At 24.7% G+C, this 19,921-nt stretch overlaps 1 protein-coding gene across 2 annotated transcripts in view; it reads right to left on the bottom strand.

Annotated features, from left to right (window-relative positions):
* Nucleotides 1–300: 300 nt before the first annotated feature.
* The window catches only part of LOC129961150 (DNA-directed RNA polymerase I subunit RPA2-like), a 60,705-nt gene continuing 41,084 nt past the window's right edge, over nucleotides 301–19,921 (bottom strand). For both annotated transcript variants that reach the window (XM_056074967.1, XM_056074966.1), the window contains 11 exons: nucleotides 19,632–19,832; nucleotides 19,350–19,535; nucleotides 14,280–14,387; nucleotides 13,128–13,304; nucleotides 10,788–11,029; nucleotides 9,293–9,452; nucleotides 7,573–7,729; nucleotides 6,344–6,469; nucleotides 5,761–5,888; nucleotides 5,028–5,192; nucleotides 301–3,572 (listed from right to left, as the gene is read on the bottom strand). In XM_056074967.1, the coding sequence (XP_055930942.1) occupies nucleotides 3,363–3,572; nucleotides 5,028–5,192; nucleotides 5,761–5,888; nucleotides 6,344–6,469; nucleotides 7,573–7,729; nucleotides 9,293–9,452; nucleotides 10,788–11,029; nucleotides 13,128–13,304; nucleotides 14,280–14,387; nucleotides 19,350–19,535; nucleotides 19,632–19,832 (1,860 nt within the window). In that variant the 3' untranslated portion in view covers nucleotides 301–3,362. The remainder of the gene's footprint in view (nucleotides 3,573–5,027; nucleotides 5,193–5,760; nucleotides 5,889–6,343; nucleotides 6,470–7,572; nucleotides 7,730–9,292; nucleotides 9,453–10,787; nucleotides 11,030–13,127; nucleotides 13,305–14,279; nucleotides 14,388–19,349; nucleotides 19,536–19,631; nucleotides 19,833–19,921) is intronic.

Genomic DNA, 19,921 nt, shown 5'->3' with positions numbered 1-19,921 from the left:
TCTGTAGAGCATTGTGGGCGATTTTTGTATCGTGCATGTTATAGTTTACAATAAGATAATTTAGATAATCTATAAACGTTCATTTTTATAAAATCAGCCACATATTTACATGAAAATCTCTTTTGTAATTTCAAATGACTTAAGAAATCTGCACAAATAATCAATAATAAGTTCCTATGTTTTATCAATACGATTTGCGAATAAAAATTAGAGAAATAATAGAAACTACAAATTTCAAAATATCAGTTTTAGTGATTGAACACATTTTTTCTCATCAAATTCTTATTACCCAATTTCATAAGTTAATATAAAATATGCATTAATTCATCTAAAATTTTTTTTATTACAGTTCAGTACATTTCTTACACAACAAATCATAATTTAGCATGCCATTTTAAAAAAGAAAGGGACTCTTTTTTTTATTATTTTCGCTGTGAAACATGAAAAAAAAGTTACAAAATCCTTCATTTTTCAAGTACATTCATCGTCTCAAAATAAATTTTCATGCATAATGTTGTTAGTCATTAAACTAAAGAAAATATAAAATAAAATATATAAAGAAACCATTAAAAAAAAGCATGCAATCTGTCCTCACACATTTAGAAAAAAAATTGTTCAGTTGTGATTATTGCAAAAACTATATACAAAGAAAATATCAAATATATTCATAGTCTGTGTATTAATTTGGTCATGATTGAAATGGAATGTTCAAAAATATAGTGCAAATCTAAGGGAAGTAACAATGACATTTTGTACTGAAAACTGCTTGGACCAGACTCTTGTTGCATGGACAGATTATATTATTATATATATATATATATATATATATATATATATATAATGCACAAATAATATACATATAATACACAGATCCAGCAAGTATCAAAATTTAAGAAAATTACATAATTACAATCCATTATACTTATGTTGATATTTAGAGAATGAGTTACTTGATTAAATCATTTATATAAAAAATACTAGAGAACACAAAGGTTCTTTGACAGTTAATTAAATATCACAGAACAATTCTTCACAGAACTTCAATACACAGAACAATTTATTGTATTACCAATAATATTGATGAAAAATAATTAGATATATTTAAATTCATTTTCATTTATGTATATAAAATTATTAATAAAATGAAAAATTAGCTATTATAGTCAATTTTTTGCAATATAATGATATTTAAACACTGTGCATCCTTTTATTATTTTGATTCATACAAATATTACAATCACATATAAAAGATAAATTTTTGAAAATAATTTATTAACATAATTGTCCCTAAATTGACATTTTGTATAAAATCTCCATATCCAAAATATTATAAAAATCCTAATATCACTAACTAGGCATTCATATCTTGAATAAGCAATATTCCTTTTACATATGAGTCGCCATTGGCGAACAGCTGACTTGCTGGAATTACTAGTTATATTTATTTTCTGATAAATCGTTTAGATATAGCTTCATGTATGCGATTCCACCAAATTATCATTGAAGTCGCGTAATTTTAAGTTTTGCTTACTGAGTACATGAACCTTTCAATAGGAGATCTGTAATATAACAACATAGCACTATTAAAAATGCAAATTACTAGTTCATCTTTCTTCAAAATTTTGCGATATTGTAATTCCACTTTGTTAATATCTGTGTAGTTAACAAGACAAATAAAAGAGTCTTTCTGCCTTAGCTTTCAATAATGGAAGAAAATCATACAATTAAATATCTGTTGAAACAAGAAAAGCCGTTTGAATTTTAGAATAATGTAATTTATTTTTGGAAATCGGGAAGAAAATATTTTTTCGAAAATTCAGGAAAATTTCGCAAACTATTAAATTGTTATCATCAAAAAGATAATCATTAAAAGATTGGATTCATTAAAAAGAATCATTCAATTCATCGTTATTATTTGATAACAATGAATTGAAGTGTTTTATAATCTATTGCTATACTCAATTTAAGCCTTATAAATGAAACAATGATACACAGGTATATTTGTACATCAATCCGCCTGTTCAAAACCAATGTAAACAAATAAATTACCACTATTATTCATATTTCAAATATTAATTAAGAAAGCAGTCACATCAAAGCAATCTAAAACTCAAAATATAAGAATAAATTAGAAAGCAGAAATAATCAAAGATAGAAAATTATTCAGAAAATAGATTTAAAAGGAAGAAAATAATACAATAAAATATTTGATGAAACAATAAAAACATTTTGAATATCAGAGCAACAATGCAATCTATAATTATAAATTAAACAATATATTTTTAATAAAATCCCAAAATTCAGGAAAAATTTGCATTACCATTAGTATTATAAAAAAGATATTTTTTTGAAATAATGCAAGATTTATTTTTAATGATAACATCTATGGTATCGCAGTAAAAACAACAGGAAAATATGAAATTAAAATTACAAATAAAAAAAAAATAAAAAAAACTTTTAGGTGCATATTTCCAACCTGAGGTGTGTAATACAAGTTATTCTAAGGTGTATATATATATATATATATATATATATATATATATATATATATATATATGCACACATATTTGTAATATCGAGATATTGGAATTCCATAAAATGCCAGCAGCGCATTAAGCACTGCTCACGAGTTTTGTGCTTCGCATCCCATCTGTTAGGACCGCTCACGAGTTTCTCGTGTTACTCTCATCACAAAAATTGCTCAATAAATAACAGTTATGATGATTTTAGAACATACTAGTTTGCCCGAAAACGTGCGATCCAAAGTACAGAATTTCTTTGTGATCCTTAATATGTTAATTAGAATTTTACTTATGCTTATACAGGATATCAATGGTATGCTGTATAAGCGTAAGTAAAATCAAATCAAATGGTGTTTAATTGATTGATATAACAAATACTATTAACTTTATTATAAGTACTTGTTATTTCATTCACAAATATAGAAATATAAAGATGGCTTGTGACAATTATTCAAAGTAATTTTTTAATTAAAGACATGGATATCTATTCATCTGAAGCCATGATGGATATAACAGGTAGTTTAAAATAAGATCCATTCCAGTAATTGTTAAAACTAATTTTTCTTGTATAATGAAAGTAAAAAATTAAATTATTCCTGTCTTTGAAATAGTAGTAACTGAACAATTTACAAAAAAGGTTCACTAAATATAAATATAATAAATATTAATTCACATTTGAATGTTGACAGTCCATTGAATATTTCAAAAGTTGATATAAAATGAAATCTCCTGATATATATATATATATACACATACAAAAATAAGTAACAATCATATGTGAAATCAAATTATGCCATGTATAAAGATGCATAGTTCTTATATGAAATCATTAATAATAAATTACTCAAATGAGAACTGAAATTTTATGCCGATAGCAGCAAGCTCCGAAACTAAATATACAAGGACATACGGTATTCTAACACCAGATGCACTGGTTTTTTGGCACATTCGACATATGGTGTTCATTTGAAGGTTTATTACTTGCAGTTCATGATTTGGAGGTTGTGTCACAGGTAATATTACCTGTTGGCATTCTTCACAAATGAATGCCTGCAAAATAAACAAAAGTGCATCAAAGAAATTGAAACTGAAAAACATTAATAGTTCAACTATCGTGGGACACTAAGATTCTTAACATGTAACAATCAGCAACATAATTACAATCATATGTGTGCTTTGGAAGTTACAATTATAGACAATATATTGATGCTAAAGCATTTTTGACACATAAAATCAAAGAAGAAAAATTCACAATGCCAATTTAAATAAATAAGTTTAATAAAAATAAATATTAAAAGCACAATATTGGCAAATATATCAAATTAAAGAAGTCTTTTTCTTAATATTGTTAAGAATTAAACACTGTGAAGTCCAGATAATAAATCATTTCTTTAGGATAAATAGATTTAAAGTTCTAGAATCTGTTTTCAACAATTTTTGAGATCACTTGAAGTATAAGTCTATTATTATCTCAAAGCGTTCATAGTACTTGGTTTAAAAATACATGTTAAAGATAGATAGCAGATAACAGCTTTTCAAATAATTTAAGAATTTTTTGTTTGATAAATAAATCTGAAATGGTTGGCTTAGGACCATGAAATTTGATAGAAGTGTTTGAGATATTTCAGATAAGAATAGAAATTAGAGTAAATCTATCAAAAAATATTATACACTGATAATATAACCATGTGCCTTCACTTGAGGGATACCTGTTCCTAAAATTTAAGTATAATTCTTGATTTAGAATCATTTATTTTGATTTGTTGAATCATGAATTTCAATTTAAATAATTAGAAGAGTTTTAAAAGGAGTCACGAGTTTTAAAGAAAGCTGCAATTAAAAAATAGTCTTGATTTTATAATCAGACCAATAGTTTTCAATTTCTAGAAATTAAATTCTATTAAATATTCAAAGCATTTTGATTTCAAGAGGGTTAGGATTAGCAGTCTAAAAAAACCATTTGATTTGTTCCACACACATATATATGCAAATCACAAATTTTTTGTATCACTATTAGATTTAATATAGTAATTCAAGGTATTCATTTAGGCCACTTATAGATTTTAGTATTAACAAAATCTCTTCAACATAACTTTGACAGAAATTATAAGGTTTACAGTTTATATATTTCAAAAACTTATTGATAAGAAATGCCAATATGACTCAGAAGGAAGTGGTATAAGCATTTTACTGCAATATCTCAAATAAAGAAAAGATAGAATGATATTTCAAGCAAATAGAATATACAGAAAGTATTATTTGGCAACAAAAACTTTTTGCCAAAGCGAATTTAAATATCATGATGCAATAAGAATAGGCGAATTCAATGATTTAGGTTCAGAATTCATTTGAGATTTCGATTTGAAAATGATGTACCAGAAAGAAACACACACACACACGCACGCACGCGCACACACACACGCACACACACACACACACACACAAATCGAAAGAAAGTAAAAATAATTTATAAATTAAATGAAAATATTACTGAAATTAGAATACCTTGCATGAATCACTATTCAACAACAGACGATCCATGGTTAAGTTCATAGCACCATGTGACAAAATTGCATCACGCTCCATTTCCCCAAATTTTATTGCACCAGCTTTATTAACATTAAGTGGTTGCATTGTTCTAATATCTACATCTTCAGCAACAGATCCTACCTATAAAAAACATTTTTACTTTTTAAAATTTGATGGTCTTTATGCAGTTTTTATAAAATAAATGAAATTAATGTTTTCTGTATTTATTAAAATTTAGCAATAAGAACAGAAATGCATAATAATTTACAGTTTTCATATATGAAATAAACTTCTTCAATTTTCAAAGATAACTTCGAAATAAACATTTAACATTAACATGTTATTTTGGACTTTTGTTTAATATTGTGGGAAGTACCATCATAAAAACAGAGCTACATTAATTTTTTTTATAAAGTTTGCATCATAAAAACTACATTTTAAACTAAAAATGTCACTAAAGAGAAAATTTTATGAATTTTCAAATTATTTTGTTTAAAAGCATTGAAATTTTGACAAAACAATTATAGAAACAACTGTCATATGATACAACATTAGTATTACTCCCTATGTAGTTTTTGTAATAAGGAGGCCAGAATGTTTGGGATTTTCTGATATATGCAACGACAGTAAAAACATATCTCAAACAATAATTTCTAGTTTTCAAGACTATTACATCTGAAAAATTACTACTTGAAAAATAAACAGTTACTTGATATTTTTCCTCTACAACATGTTTCAATCGAAAGTAATATGCAAATCCACAAAATATGTCAGCTTCTAGTTCTTCACCAGATGTTCCACTGTAAAATTTTTGAGTTCCGTAAAAATTGAGCCCAACTAAAAATAAACAAGTATATTAGAACAAAATACTGCAAATATACAAGAAAACCATTGATTTTCAGTACCCTTGAACTTGTTATACTGAAGTTTAATGTTGTAAATCAGTTAACATATAAATATAGATTAATATTAAAAATAAATAATTAGAAGCATATTATTAACTAAACAGTAAATTAAAAGCAAATACATTCATTTGCAATATTTGTAAAAATATATTTTTTGAACAAAACAAGTGTTTAAAAATTTTTTAACGAAATAAAAAAAAAATATATTTTTCATTCACCGAAAACAGTAATGAATTTTATAAGCTAATTTTATATTATAATATTTTTTTAATGCATAAACATTCTGAAAATAAACAACTATTAAAAAAATCATTCTGAAATGAAAATAGACAAAAACAATCAATGCTTGGTCATGTTACAATATCAATTCATCTGAAACAGTCTTACTTTTCTTTAAAATATCTCCAAAATATTCGGCAGCACTTTCTTTTTCAGAAAATTCAAAGGGTTCAACAAATATTCTTCTATTTTTCTGAACACCAACAAGTGATGCCAGTATCTCCAAAAGCATACCTTGAAAAGATTAGATAACTAATACATGCATATGAAAAACAGAATATTTGAAAAATATTACAAAATTTTATAATTTCCTGTGTTTTACTGTAGATATATGCAATATAAGAGAAAATGCACAAACAGCACTCAAGGGCTAGCAATAATGGATTTACAATAGTCTATAGTTTCAATGGGTGAAAAAAGCAATGAAAGGAAGCAACAATTTAATATTGCTTGAAATAATAGTATACTAATATTATGTTTATATTTACATGCATATTTCTGCTCTTCTAAAACATTATAATATCTTGAATGTGCTGATTGAGCATACAGAAGCAAATCTTTTGAAATAGGAACATTTAAAATACTTCTATTAAAAACTTATGATTTCATACACAGTTCTTAAACTAATTATATTATATATCTTCAGATTTCAACAAAGCATTGCATTGTTAATATTAAATCCATTCTCCAAAGCTACATTGCCATGTGCTATATTTTTACAACTTTCCAAAAATCAGCAAATTTTTTGGACATCAAAATAATAGAATAGAAATAATCTAAATGAATTTTTCGTTAAATTAATGAAGCTGTTCTTTGTAAACATTTTTGAGTTTTTTCAGAAAAATTTCAATTTGGATCTTTGCACATTCTGAACATGCCAAAGAAATTTATACTTTGAATAGAGAAATTGAAGGAAATCAACTATTTGTTTTTCATATAATAATGCAGTGTTAGTCAGTAAATGTGGATTTAAACAAGATACAGCCAGCTAGCAAATCAGCAAATTTTTTGGTGATGCATTTAGTTTTTTCTCCTCATATACTTTGAACATACTGAAAAATTCTCTTATTTCAGTTTCAGCATCTCCATTTGTAATCAAGTAAGTTGTAGTCACTACTTCAATATTGATATTTTTTCAACCTCAGATTTTTAGCATCAGCAAGTTCTACCAAAAATAAATTTTTATTTCATAATGGCATTGAATAGTGGTGGATATCATACAAGCCTATAATTTTGCATATTATAATACTTTGTATATGCACAAAATTGTCTAACAAACAAAATTATGTAACAAAATTAGAAAATTATGTAACAAAATTAGAAAGTATTAAACATACCAATGCTCATCCGAGAAGGTATGCCATGAGGATTGAATAATATGTCAGGAACAAAACCATCTGCAGAAAAAGGAAGATCTTCAGGAGGTAGTATGGCAGAACAAATTCCTTTTTGGCTCTGTCTATTGAAGAATTTATCCCCTATTACTGGTATTCTCTAAAATGAACAATTATTATTTACTAAAAGTAATATCTGTTGCAAAACAAACAAAAACATCAATAATAAAAAATGTTTCATCATGAGATAGCTTTGTAGATTTTTTAAAGATAATAATTCAATGATTAAATAAGTTTTTTCCTAGCTTTTATTGGTTAATCATATCCTGAGCCACTGCATAATTCACCAAGTAATTTTTTTTTATAAATAAAAATGATAAAAAAATTGTTCTGTAATCATATTTTTCCATCTTTCTTCTCTCAACTTTGTATATGCACAAAATTGTCTAAGATGTATGTAACAAAATTAGAAAGTATTAAACATACCAATAGATTCCTCCAGCTTTGACTAATCTACAATTTAAAATTCATTAGATTAATAAGAAAGGAAAATCAAATGACTTTATAATTCAAAATTTTTAATCACTTAACATAATTTCCAAGATTATGTACTATATTAACATAGCATGAAATTTAAAAACTAAATTGTTTCATTAATATTATAAGCTAAAACAAAAATTACATGGAGTATATAAACACCCCAAATATATAGATTTTTAGAAGAATCAAAAGGATAAGTGCCATCCAATCACACATCATATCAAAACAACTTTCATTTTCTTGAGCAATATATTTCTTGATTTTTAAAATAATAATAATAATATATGTAAGCATATAATTTTCTAATCAGAAGGCAGTTTCGAACACATTGAAGAAACTTTCGATTTTTTATGTTGTTTTATTTCATCTCGGAAAAACACGCATTAAGTACAAGCAGGAGCGATGAATACACACACAACACACAGCAAAAAGAGAAGAAATGATGGAAAGCTGATGAACATTTTATACCTGGTTTTATATAACATGAGATTTCTGACACATGTTGATTACGATCGGAATATTTTATACGTGTCGACCTTGACAAGAGAAACAGAGGGATATCTTCACTCAGTACATGGGAACCGATGACACAGTCATGAATTAATTAGAAAAAAAAAGTTGAAACAGATCAGGATCATATTTTCATTATATTTCCTTCTTTGATACAAATGAAATTAATTATTTCTTTTTAGTGAAATTATATAGCTGAATGTTATATTCTGAACTTGAAGAATGAAAATTATATTCTGAACTAGATAGAATTTTTTACAAAATCAAAAACATTTATAAGTCTTTCTATTCCCATTTTGCTAGAATAAACTATAAATCATCAAAGAATACTTCATAATATTAAATAATGTATGATTTGTTTTTAATAGTATCTGAAGAGACAAAAATATGCAATCAGACTGTTTATGACAATATTTCTTTTTGAATAATTTTTGAATTTGAAAATATAGCTATGCAAATGGGATAATTTTTATGTATTGAAAAAAATAAATGGTAAAAATTAACATGCAATTAAAAAAAATCAAGACACAAATTTAAACAAAACAAGACACAGCTATTTACATGGAAAAAATTATAATTTTTAATTAAAAAATAAATATTAAACTGGAACTGTAATGAGAAGTTAACAGACAAATTAACTGAAAAGTTTTATATTACATTGAATTTTCATTACCTTGGTATAGAAAGTTATCACAACTTTTTGATTTTCAGTGGGCAGTCTTTTATCTACTTTTGCTGCTGAAACACCCGTAAGTTTTACAGTTTCGATAAAAGCTGGGCTTCGGTTTTGGTATGTTTTTATAACATACTGTTTTGTTTTTTCACAGAAGACACTAGAAATGAACAAATAATGATAATTAAAAAAATGCACTTAGTTCAAGGAAAACTAATTCCTGTTCTTAGAAATTTCCCCCTTGAATTAAAAATTTTTGATGACTCAATATCCCCCCCCCCTTTAAATTTCAAAATTTGATAAATTACACTTATAGTTTAAAAGTTATTAGCACAATTTAGGAAAAATAATCAAATTATTCCAATAAGAGATTGACAAAAATTGGTTTTTACAGTAGTCAAAAACTCTAGCTATGAATTCTCTTATAGACCTCTATATTAAAAGAGATTTAATTGAAACAAAGCATTTAATCTAAAAAAGTATATTAAGCTTACAAAATAATATTATATTTTGTTAGTATAATTAAGCATTAATACTAACAAAGAATTAAAGTAAAAATCTATTAAATAAAGTAAAAATAAATTATAAATAAATTTTTATAAACTAAGTTAAAAAAATGCTAAGTTTAGTTGAATCATTAGTTTTAATCAATAGCAACAAATAATGCCTGTATGTATTTCTTTGAAACCTTGTCATTTAGAATCAATTATGCATTGAAAACCAGTCTGAATGTCAAATAAAAGCTAATTAACACAGGATTAATTTCTTTTTAGTTCAATATTAAATAGCTTAATATAAAACTAACATTTTTAAACTACCAAATAGAACAGAATTTTTATTTTTATGATTCAATTTTTTTTTAAACAGCATTTAATAAAATATTACAATTTGGGAACTTTAACACATTTTGCTTTCAAGAATATATTTGCATGAATATATTGCTTAACAATCCTGAAATGGCAAAAGAAATCAACATCATATTTTTTTACATATATATTTATGAGTCAATAGCAGGCATTCTTATACTTTTCCCATTCCTTTTTTCTCCACTTTAGAAAGAAAACAAAAATTCTATTATATTTTTGTATAAAACATTTTATACTGCTCCCCCAAAACTGGGAAATAAATAAATAATCTTTTCAATAAAAGAAATAAAATCTAATTTTTTTTTTATAATTATTTGACAGAATTTAACAAAAATCTTTAAACAAAAATTATTCTATTTATGTGCTTGATTTTCTTTAATACCAAAGAGCAATGTGAAAATTGACATAAATCCAATAATTTACACAACTTGGACTCACAACTGAAGAAGCCCAAGCACATACAATATTTATCATGGATAATGCAATATATTTCAAGAAATACTTCCTTAAATAACTTGTGTATTCCATTATTTTCTCCATTCCATTAAAAAATTAATTGAGTTAGATTTTTAAAAGAGTCTTAAAGTATTTATACACACAAACAAAAATTTAACACAAAATAAATTTACCTCAGTATGGGAGAGTCTTTTTCAACTCTCTTTCCTATATGTGGTATACCATGAACATCTAGATATTCAGATAGATGTGGTTGATTTGGATCTCTCTTGAAAATTAACCGAACATCTTTGTGTTTAAAATCTTCAGCTAATTCTTTAAAATCATAAGTCATGGTCTTGTACATTATGTCACTCATCAAACCTCTATCAACAGAAGCTTTGCTCAACACAATAGCATCTTCAATATCATATCCCTAAGTTAAAATAAATCTTGAGCTAATTAAAATAATCATTTTACTTTTAACAACTTAAGAATCATTTATAAGGTGGGAACTGAAATTTATAATGGTCAGAGAAGTTTCGCATCATAAATTTTTTGCTGATTAAATTAAATTATTTTTTATTAAAATTATTCGGTTTTAAAATATTATTTATTTATGGGACTATAAAGGATTGACTGGATATTAGTCATTGAAAATATCAATCTAAGCCTGATTTTCCACATTGATATCATACAAAAGAGCATATCAAAAGAATTAGTGAAAAAATACAATAATTAAAATATTATTTATTTATGGGACTATAAAGGATTGACTGGGTATTAGTGATTGAAAATATAATTCTAAGCCTGATTTTCCATATTGATATCATACAAAAAGAGCATATCAAAAGAATTAGTGAAAAAATACAATAAAATATATAATGTTCTGCAAATAAAATGGTCGCAAATTACAAAATGAGCAATAGAGTTATGCAATTAATAACAAATAAAAATTTGAACTTTCAGCATTGCATAGGAAATGTATAAGGTTTGATTGTACGCAAATATTAAAAACATAACAAAGATTGTTTATCAGGTATTCTAACAAAAATGTTGACCGAATAATATTTTCTGATGAGAAACTATATCATACTGAACAATATTATAACAACAATAGTATGTCATTTACATAACAGTATTTTCAGGATATACTTGAAAACCTTTGAGATGTTAAAACATTTCCAGAGCAAGAATTCTGTTGAAGTTTGGACTTATCCAAAAATAAAAATTTCTCTGAAATTTAGAGATACAAAGGTAAAAATTGATAAGGAATTTTACAAACTGAGAATACTAGCTACATTTTAAATATCACATGCAGACATTATATATTAAGACATATTGCAAACATATAATTGAATATTTCCACAATATTTTGCACCACTGAGGAATCAAATCAACACAGACTAGTCTCCATGCCATGTATTCAGATCTTGCTTAGTAAAAGGCATGTTTATCTTCTTCACTGGATCTAAATTTCCCAAATGAATTGTCTAGAGGCATAAATAATTACTAAATAGCAAAGGAGTGCAGAGTGTCTTTAATATTTTGTAACCAGATGAATGGAATATATTATCTCTTAAAAAGATTCATAAGACAATTGGACTGTGGTATTAGAGATTATCTTTGGTCTTCAATAGTAATAGTAATCAATATGAAAAAAAATTATTTCAAGTTAAACTTTCGTTTATGATGTTCACCATATTGGTATAATCATAATTTTTATGCTATATCTGTAAGATAATTGACTCAATTTGTAATAGTAATGAACATGTAGAATCGACATACATCTTTTGAAAACTACAATGCTCATGTAAAGCATATAAGGATAATTACAATTTATTACAAGGGGTAGATACTAATAATAAAATGACAATGAGCTTTCGATTCACTAATAAATTCAAAATTAAATCATTACTCTATTTTTATCATTTACATTATTTATTTTTTGAACACAGTATTGATTTGAAATTTATATATAAACAATTCTAGGATCTGGTTTCTCTGATTTCAGAAAATTAACTACACAGCATATCTATTTTATAGTATAAAAACATCACCAATTCAAACATACATATAATAAAATGATCAAACAAAACATTTAAAAATAATTATTAATGTGATAATAATAATAATAATAAATGTAATAATAATAATAATAATAAATGTAATAATAATAATAATAAAGGAAATAAAAATGAAATAAATGATTATTTACTCAAGCTATTTATCTTGCATTCAGATCTTTTGTTTAATTAAAATGTATAGGTTAAAATAAAAAAGTTTAGGATAAATTCACACAAAAATGAAGCTAAACAGCATAAGCTTAAGCATTTTCAACAAAACAATAAAATTTCATATTGATTATAAAAAGCTTATAAATTACATTACTATTCTAGTATGATCGTCTGTACTGTTTTTGAAAAATTATAGAAAATATTATTACAATATATTTACCAAAATGTTTATTTTCCCTCTAAGTTCCATAATTTTATTTTATATATCAATAAATAAAATGTTCTTTGTTCACTTACGGAATAGCTAATGATAGCTATTGAAAGATTGGTCCCAGTTGGGTTTTCATCCCAGTTGTATTCTGCATATTTTGAAGTAGCTACAATGGGTATTTGAGGATACGTTAAAAACACACTTTTTGTATCTGACCTTCGTTTTAAGTTTGAAAATGGAAAGCTGACAGCTTGATTGCTTTTCTGTGAAAAAAATATATTTTTTATAATAAATCATAGAACAAAATAAAAATTTCAATTTACAAACAATCTTGACAATAAAAAGAATACATAATGTAAGAAAATATGCAATTAGTTATTTTTTCATATAATAGAAAAATAAACATGCATCTTATTTTAATCAATGCATTGAGTATGTATATATATATATTCATTCGATTTGATAAGAAAATTACATGTTTCTAATTTTTTTTATGGCAAGGCAACAAACAATAATTTTGAAAATGACTAACACATGAATTGACTGTAACAAGGATTTCCTCTTCCTGAATTTTCATTTAGATAATTTGCTCCTTTTTCTTAATTCTTCAGGTAAGATAAAAGTAATTATTAAAAGATAAACAGGTAAGTTAAAAGTAATTATGCACTAGTTACCATAAATTTGGAAAATGGATGGATAATAATCAACATATATTCAGATAACTTTTAATCTTTTAGCATAATCAATATGCAAATCGACAATATACTTTTATTAATAACAGTATACATATATATATATATAGTTTTGAGGTTAATCTCGAAAAGAATTTTGAATTTGAGATGAAAAACACTTATGTTATATTGATAAACATTAAATTTTTTAATTAATTAATACTGAATAAGAGCTATCATACTTTACTAAAACGACAGAAGTCCTAGATTCTTTTATTAAAAGTATTAAGAAAAACTAGTATAATTAACAGATGCACTCACAAATAATATATGCTTAGTAAAATATTTAACTTTTTATTCATAAGTTTTGAGACATTATTATAAAAAAAAAAAAATCTAATTCTTGTTTACAATTCATAGAAATTTAATGTTTCCTTATTCTAAAACAGAAAGGCAAATTTTTACTGTACATTTTCTAAAAAATATGAATAGATAAGCACAATCATTCTAGTTGAAGAAAATATAAATCAGTAGCAATAATAATCTAATAAAAATAAAAATACTTACACAAGTCGTAAAAATATTTCTTTGGGCAGGATTATTTTCCCCAAAAGGTATTAATGCTGCAGCCATGCCTAAGAAGTTGTAGTTATTTATTTCAGAATATTCGGCATCCTATTCAAATGCACAATATTTGAGTATCAAGGAAATCAGCATCAAAATGTAACTTAAAGCATCAAGGATATTAGTTATTGAATTTAAATAAATGCTGCATCTGTAAACTAATACTTCAATCATGTTGTATTTTTAAAATTATGGAAATGTATGTTGTGCATTAAAATTATATTAAGCTGAATAAATATATAAGTGATTTTAATATAGATAGTAAATAAACATTGTTTAATGATAATGACATAGAAGTAAATTGGCACATCTATTTAAAGAGAAAGAAGCAACATTTCTTTAAATTTTATGCTTCAATATTTTCCTTTCCATTCCATCCATTAATCTGAATGTCATATATTTGGTAAAAAAGTAAAGCATAATATGGTTACATGCATTTTTATTGTGAATCGCTTTTTATTATTATCCATCTTTCATCACATTAAGCTGAGCATACAAAGTTTTATACATAAAAGTAAAACATACAATAAAATCTTAATATAGTGTAATATATTAAGAGTATGTCAAATTTGAAATCTTAAGTTTATTCTAGTATTAATTTATAATATTTAGATAGGATTTTATACATTTAAGTTAACATTTCAGACTGTAAAAATACCAAGTTGTAAAAAAAAAAAAGATCATATACTATTTTATATTTATAATTCTAGACTTATCTATAATTTCATTAAAATTTCATACAATATTTGTACAAAATAAAAAGAAAAAGTTAATGTAATGTCATCAAAACAGTTTAGAGAATTTTGAGACAATATATTTATATTCTAATCAGAAAAGTACAAAACAAAATATGCACAGTCATTTATTCTCGCATTGATTATTGTACATACATATATAAAGGTATCATTTAAAAGGAATTAACATATTCTTAAGGATTTTAGAATTAAATATTTCATAAAAGGCATATAAAATAAAAACATACTTCAAATTTTTTATCAGGTAAACATTTTTTTTTTCTCATCAAATTTTTCAACAACTGAAATTATAATGTATTCCACTCATTTTGCACACATATTAATCATTATAAAGTAATTTTAATACACAAAAAAATTCAAAACTAAAATATAAACTTTTTAAATGGCAACACACTTGAATGTGAGTATAAATCGATGGATAGGGTCATTATGGGACTTAAAAAATTTAAGCTCATTCTTAAAAGTATTTGTCTATTACATTAAGAATTTTAATTGTCTCTAAAACAAAGCATATAAGGATGCATACACAGATTTTGAAATGCCAGTTGCTTTTTATTTGGCACTCAAATGCCATTGATCATGCATTCCTTGAATTAAATATAATTTTCCATATTATTGTAATTTAATGATACATAAAAAAAAATTTGCCAGTCAAAAGAAAAATCCCATACTTATATTTTATTAATAGCTGCCATTTTTAAATTTGGCAGAAAATCTCTGCTCTTGTGGAAAACTAGAATTGTTACTCATCGGCACCATCGTATAACATCACTTACAGAATATAAAAAAAATATTGAGAAATGGAAATTATATTTTCAAATAAATACTTTATAGGATTGTAATTATTTAATTTTACAAAAATTTTCACCAAATTATTTCATGTTACAACTAACACAAAATGGAATCCACAGTTGGTGACAAGAAAAGGGCAATTTGTTATTGTTTAAATTAATTAAATTTGTTATTGTTAATTTCATAAAATTCATAATTGTAAGTATTATAATATTGTAAATAATTATAAATGGAATTTTTAAAAATCAAAACTTATTATCTGATGCATTTAATAGCACTTTTTTGGGGTACTAAATATAATTATTCCCTACACATGTGGAAATAAAGAATTACAAATAATTTTAATGTTTTATGAAATATTGATTGATATTTAAACTTACCATCACATTGGTAATTACAAAATTACACAGATATTGCTTAATATTTCAATGAAGACAAAAAATTATTAAACAATAAATTTCAGTTTATCTGAATGTTGAAATAAATACTTATAAGAAAATAAACTCCTGTTAGAATTTCTCTTGATAAACAACGTAATAAAAAAATTACATTAAATTTCAAATAAAATTCATCTTTAGATTAAAATTTTCTTTAGAAATTTGATTTGATTAGAATATTTTCTTTGAAATAGAAGAGATTATAAATGACTTTTTAAGTAAAGAATTTGCGGTCCTTCCTTCCACTCCTCCAAACTATTTTTATCATCTTTTATCCCTTTCAAAAGAATTTTAAACTTTTCAGAGAGAATGCAAGAACTACACACATATTACAGAAATGATATACATTCTAATATAAGTTTTTGATTATTAGATTAGATACTTCTTAAAGAAATGCTATGTATTAATTACTCTCATATTATGTAAACATAATAATTATTCCTATAATTATACAGATTATAATTACTCCTATAATTATATTTGCTTCCAAATTTCTATTTATATCAGAAGCAGCAAAATAAAAGGTGAATAATAGCTTAAAAGGAAACAAAAAAGAATGGAAATTAAAGATATGTAAAATAAATTAATGAACATTTAGAATGACACTGTGATTTGCTTTCCTTGTTTGTAACACACATAGTTGTTGATAATTAATGAAAGAAAATGGATTTACATTCATCAGAAAATAAAATGTACTACCTTTTTTTATAGAAAAAAAAAGTGAATTATCATTTCATGTCTATTTATAAGTAGAAAGCAATGATGTAAGAACAGTAATACTGATAACAGAATGTAGAATAAGGTGCAAAAGGAATAAAAATCAATTAATTTTTCTCTCTCTGTTTTTATGAAAGAAGATTAATTTTAATACTAAAATTAATATTTCTTTAAATCAATAAAAACATTCAATATTATTTCTCTAACTCATAGAACAAAACCTTTCATTTTGATGGATGCAATAGATGATGTTTTTGATGTAATGGCGATTCAAGTTCAGATGAAATTTAAATAAATCTTTCAATGCACTAGAATATATCTCTCAGTTGTAATGATAAGTAAGAGTAATAAGTTTTCTTATAACATTCTTCTTCCTAAGAGTTCTATACTTTGCTGAAACTAGCACATGAGTTTTTGTTTGAAAAATCAAACTTAGAGATACTATTAACAGTTGTTAGACTTAAAGAATATCATTATACAACTAGTGAAATTTTTTTCGCATCCTTTTTCAAAACTGGTAACAGTGGACAGTCTAATAGTATTAAAAAATAACTAGATAATTTTGGTCAATGGCAAGATCTCAGAAGATTGATACACAAGATGAAATCACAATTCAAGTTTGCAACAAATTTACATGATTTAGATGCTGATGTAGAAGCTTGCTCTTTTCAACATTCACAATAATCACCAAACTGCTCCAAGATAGTTGGTTCTGAAAAAAATTCTTGAAAATTTAGGAAATCCTCTCAATGGCAAATATTTGGATGAATAATAAGCATAAGCAAAAAAGCGGCATTCATATCTCATATGGATATTATTTCACCATTTCTAATGAATTGTTGCCACAACAACCCACATTTTAAAACAATGTTGAAATTTCTTTTTGGATTTTATCATTTAATATACCAAAATATTTCAATTTATTAATGGCAGCAACTTAGATATAGATTAAACTTTACATAAATCTAATTTTCTTGTAAAATTAAGAAAATTTTATAAAATATCTTAGAATGTGAATTTATTGAATGGATCTATACACATTAAGATCAGCCAAACACTTAAATAAAATACCTCTTATATATGAAGTAATGCTAAATGAAATTGAAAGGATTTTGTTGACCCACAATAGAAAGTTTTAGTGATCTTCCTGTCTAGAAACCTTTCTCAGAACAAGTATGAAATCACTTTTTAAGAGCTATACAAACAATAGCTATGCACACAATTAAAAATCATTTCAATTCTGCATCTAGAATTGTGAAAACAAAATAATTGTACAATAGTATTCAACTGCTAAATCTATCGAAGATTCTTTGATAATTATGGTAGTAATCCTGCTTGCTCAATCCTTTCTCCAAAAAGAAAAAAGAATGGTAATGACAACATTCCCATTTCAAGACCTTTTTTCCCATTCATGGAATTCTCTAGGTAAAATCAAGTATCAAACTGGCTTTCTCTCTTCTAAATGGTTGTAATGTTTGAACATTTCATGTTTTTACAGGGACCCAATAGAAAAACCAAGTTCTTTGGGAACCAAGTACAAAAATAAATAAATAAAATTCAAGAATTTCTCAAGGAACATTTAAAAGAACTTTAAAAAAAAATCCATAAAATATTTAGTATGTTACTTGCAAAAACAAATAAATAAATAAAAAAACACTGTTATTAAATAATTACAAGGAATAACCAAAGTAAATACATAAAAAAAATTAAATAATCATGAATAAGCATTGTTTATAGGATGTAGAAATTTTAGTTTATAAAGCAATATAAAATTATGGAAAAAAATGATGGCAAAAAGTATATATAAATAACAACAATAAAATAATTGATTTTTAATGAAATCTGGTATAATTTTTATTACAATTTTTTCAATTTAGGTAAAAATCTTTATGATAGTTTCTTATAATTTGTATTCTGATATGAATTCTGTAAGTAAAAGGAGTTACTTTTTTATAAAAGTAAATATTTGCTCATAAAAAAAACTTATACAAAAGTAATTTCAAATACATATTTTTAAGCATTTTCAAAGATAACCATGAAGTATTAATTAAATGAAGACATCTCAAGTTTAGGAAGTTCCTGAAATAAAGCAATATCAAGATATGTTTAAAATATAAAGATCATTAGAGCGGTATCATGTTATTGTTAACACTTCAATTATACAACTGAGTAGAAAAAAAAAAAATGATAACCATAAGAAATCCCTCCCCCCCCCCCCCTTTTTTTCTAAGATTTATCAGCATTTTTTTCTAACTTTATGAAATTAATCATTTTTTATAAAAATACATATAAACGATAAAAAAAAGGCATACATTTTCACCACAACTCTTTACTTGGACAGTTAACTGTTCATATGCTCCAATTAATTCATAATTCATATTTAGATTATTTCTAACTTGTCGAATAAGACGACATGGTGTTGAAAATATGAAAATTCCTGGGAATAGAGAACAGTGCTTGCTTTCCAAAATTGGCACAATTTCAGTATAATTTGGGATCTGAAAAACAAAGCAAAAACAAATATGGAAATAATCATGAAAATAGCAAATTATTTTAAATATTTAACAGAAAATTTATCACAGAAATTTACTTACAAAATTTTTTTTAGAACGGAGAAATTTAAGTTGGGTTATAAAACTTGGGATGGATTTTTTTTTAATCCAACCTAGTATTTTACCATCAACAAAAACAGGATTCTTTTTGAAACAGGAATAAGTGCATGGATCATAAAATTCAAGAACACCTAATTTATGTAAAACTTTGGTTTCAAGAGGTGCAGTATTTAGGCTTACAATCTGAAAATAAAAAAATATATATATACATTTAATTTATTAAATAAAAATTTCCTAATAAGTAAATTTTACTAGGAATCATGTAGAATGAT

This window comes from Argiope bruennichi, chromosome 2, assembly GCF_947563725.1.
Source record: "Argiope bruennichi chromosome 2, qqArgBrue1.1, whole genome shotgun sequence".
NCBI lineage: Eukaryota > Metazoa > Arthropoda > Arachnida > Araneae > Araneidae > Argiope > Argiope bruennichi.
Note: the sequence above shows the minus strand (reverse complement) of the source record. Positions and strands in the feature narration are given on the sequence as shown.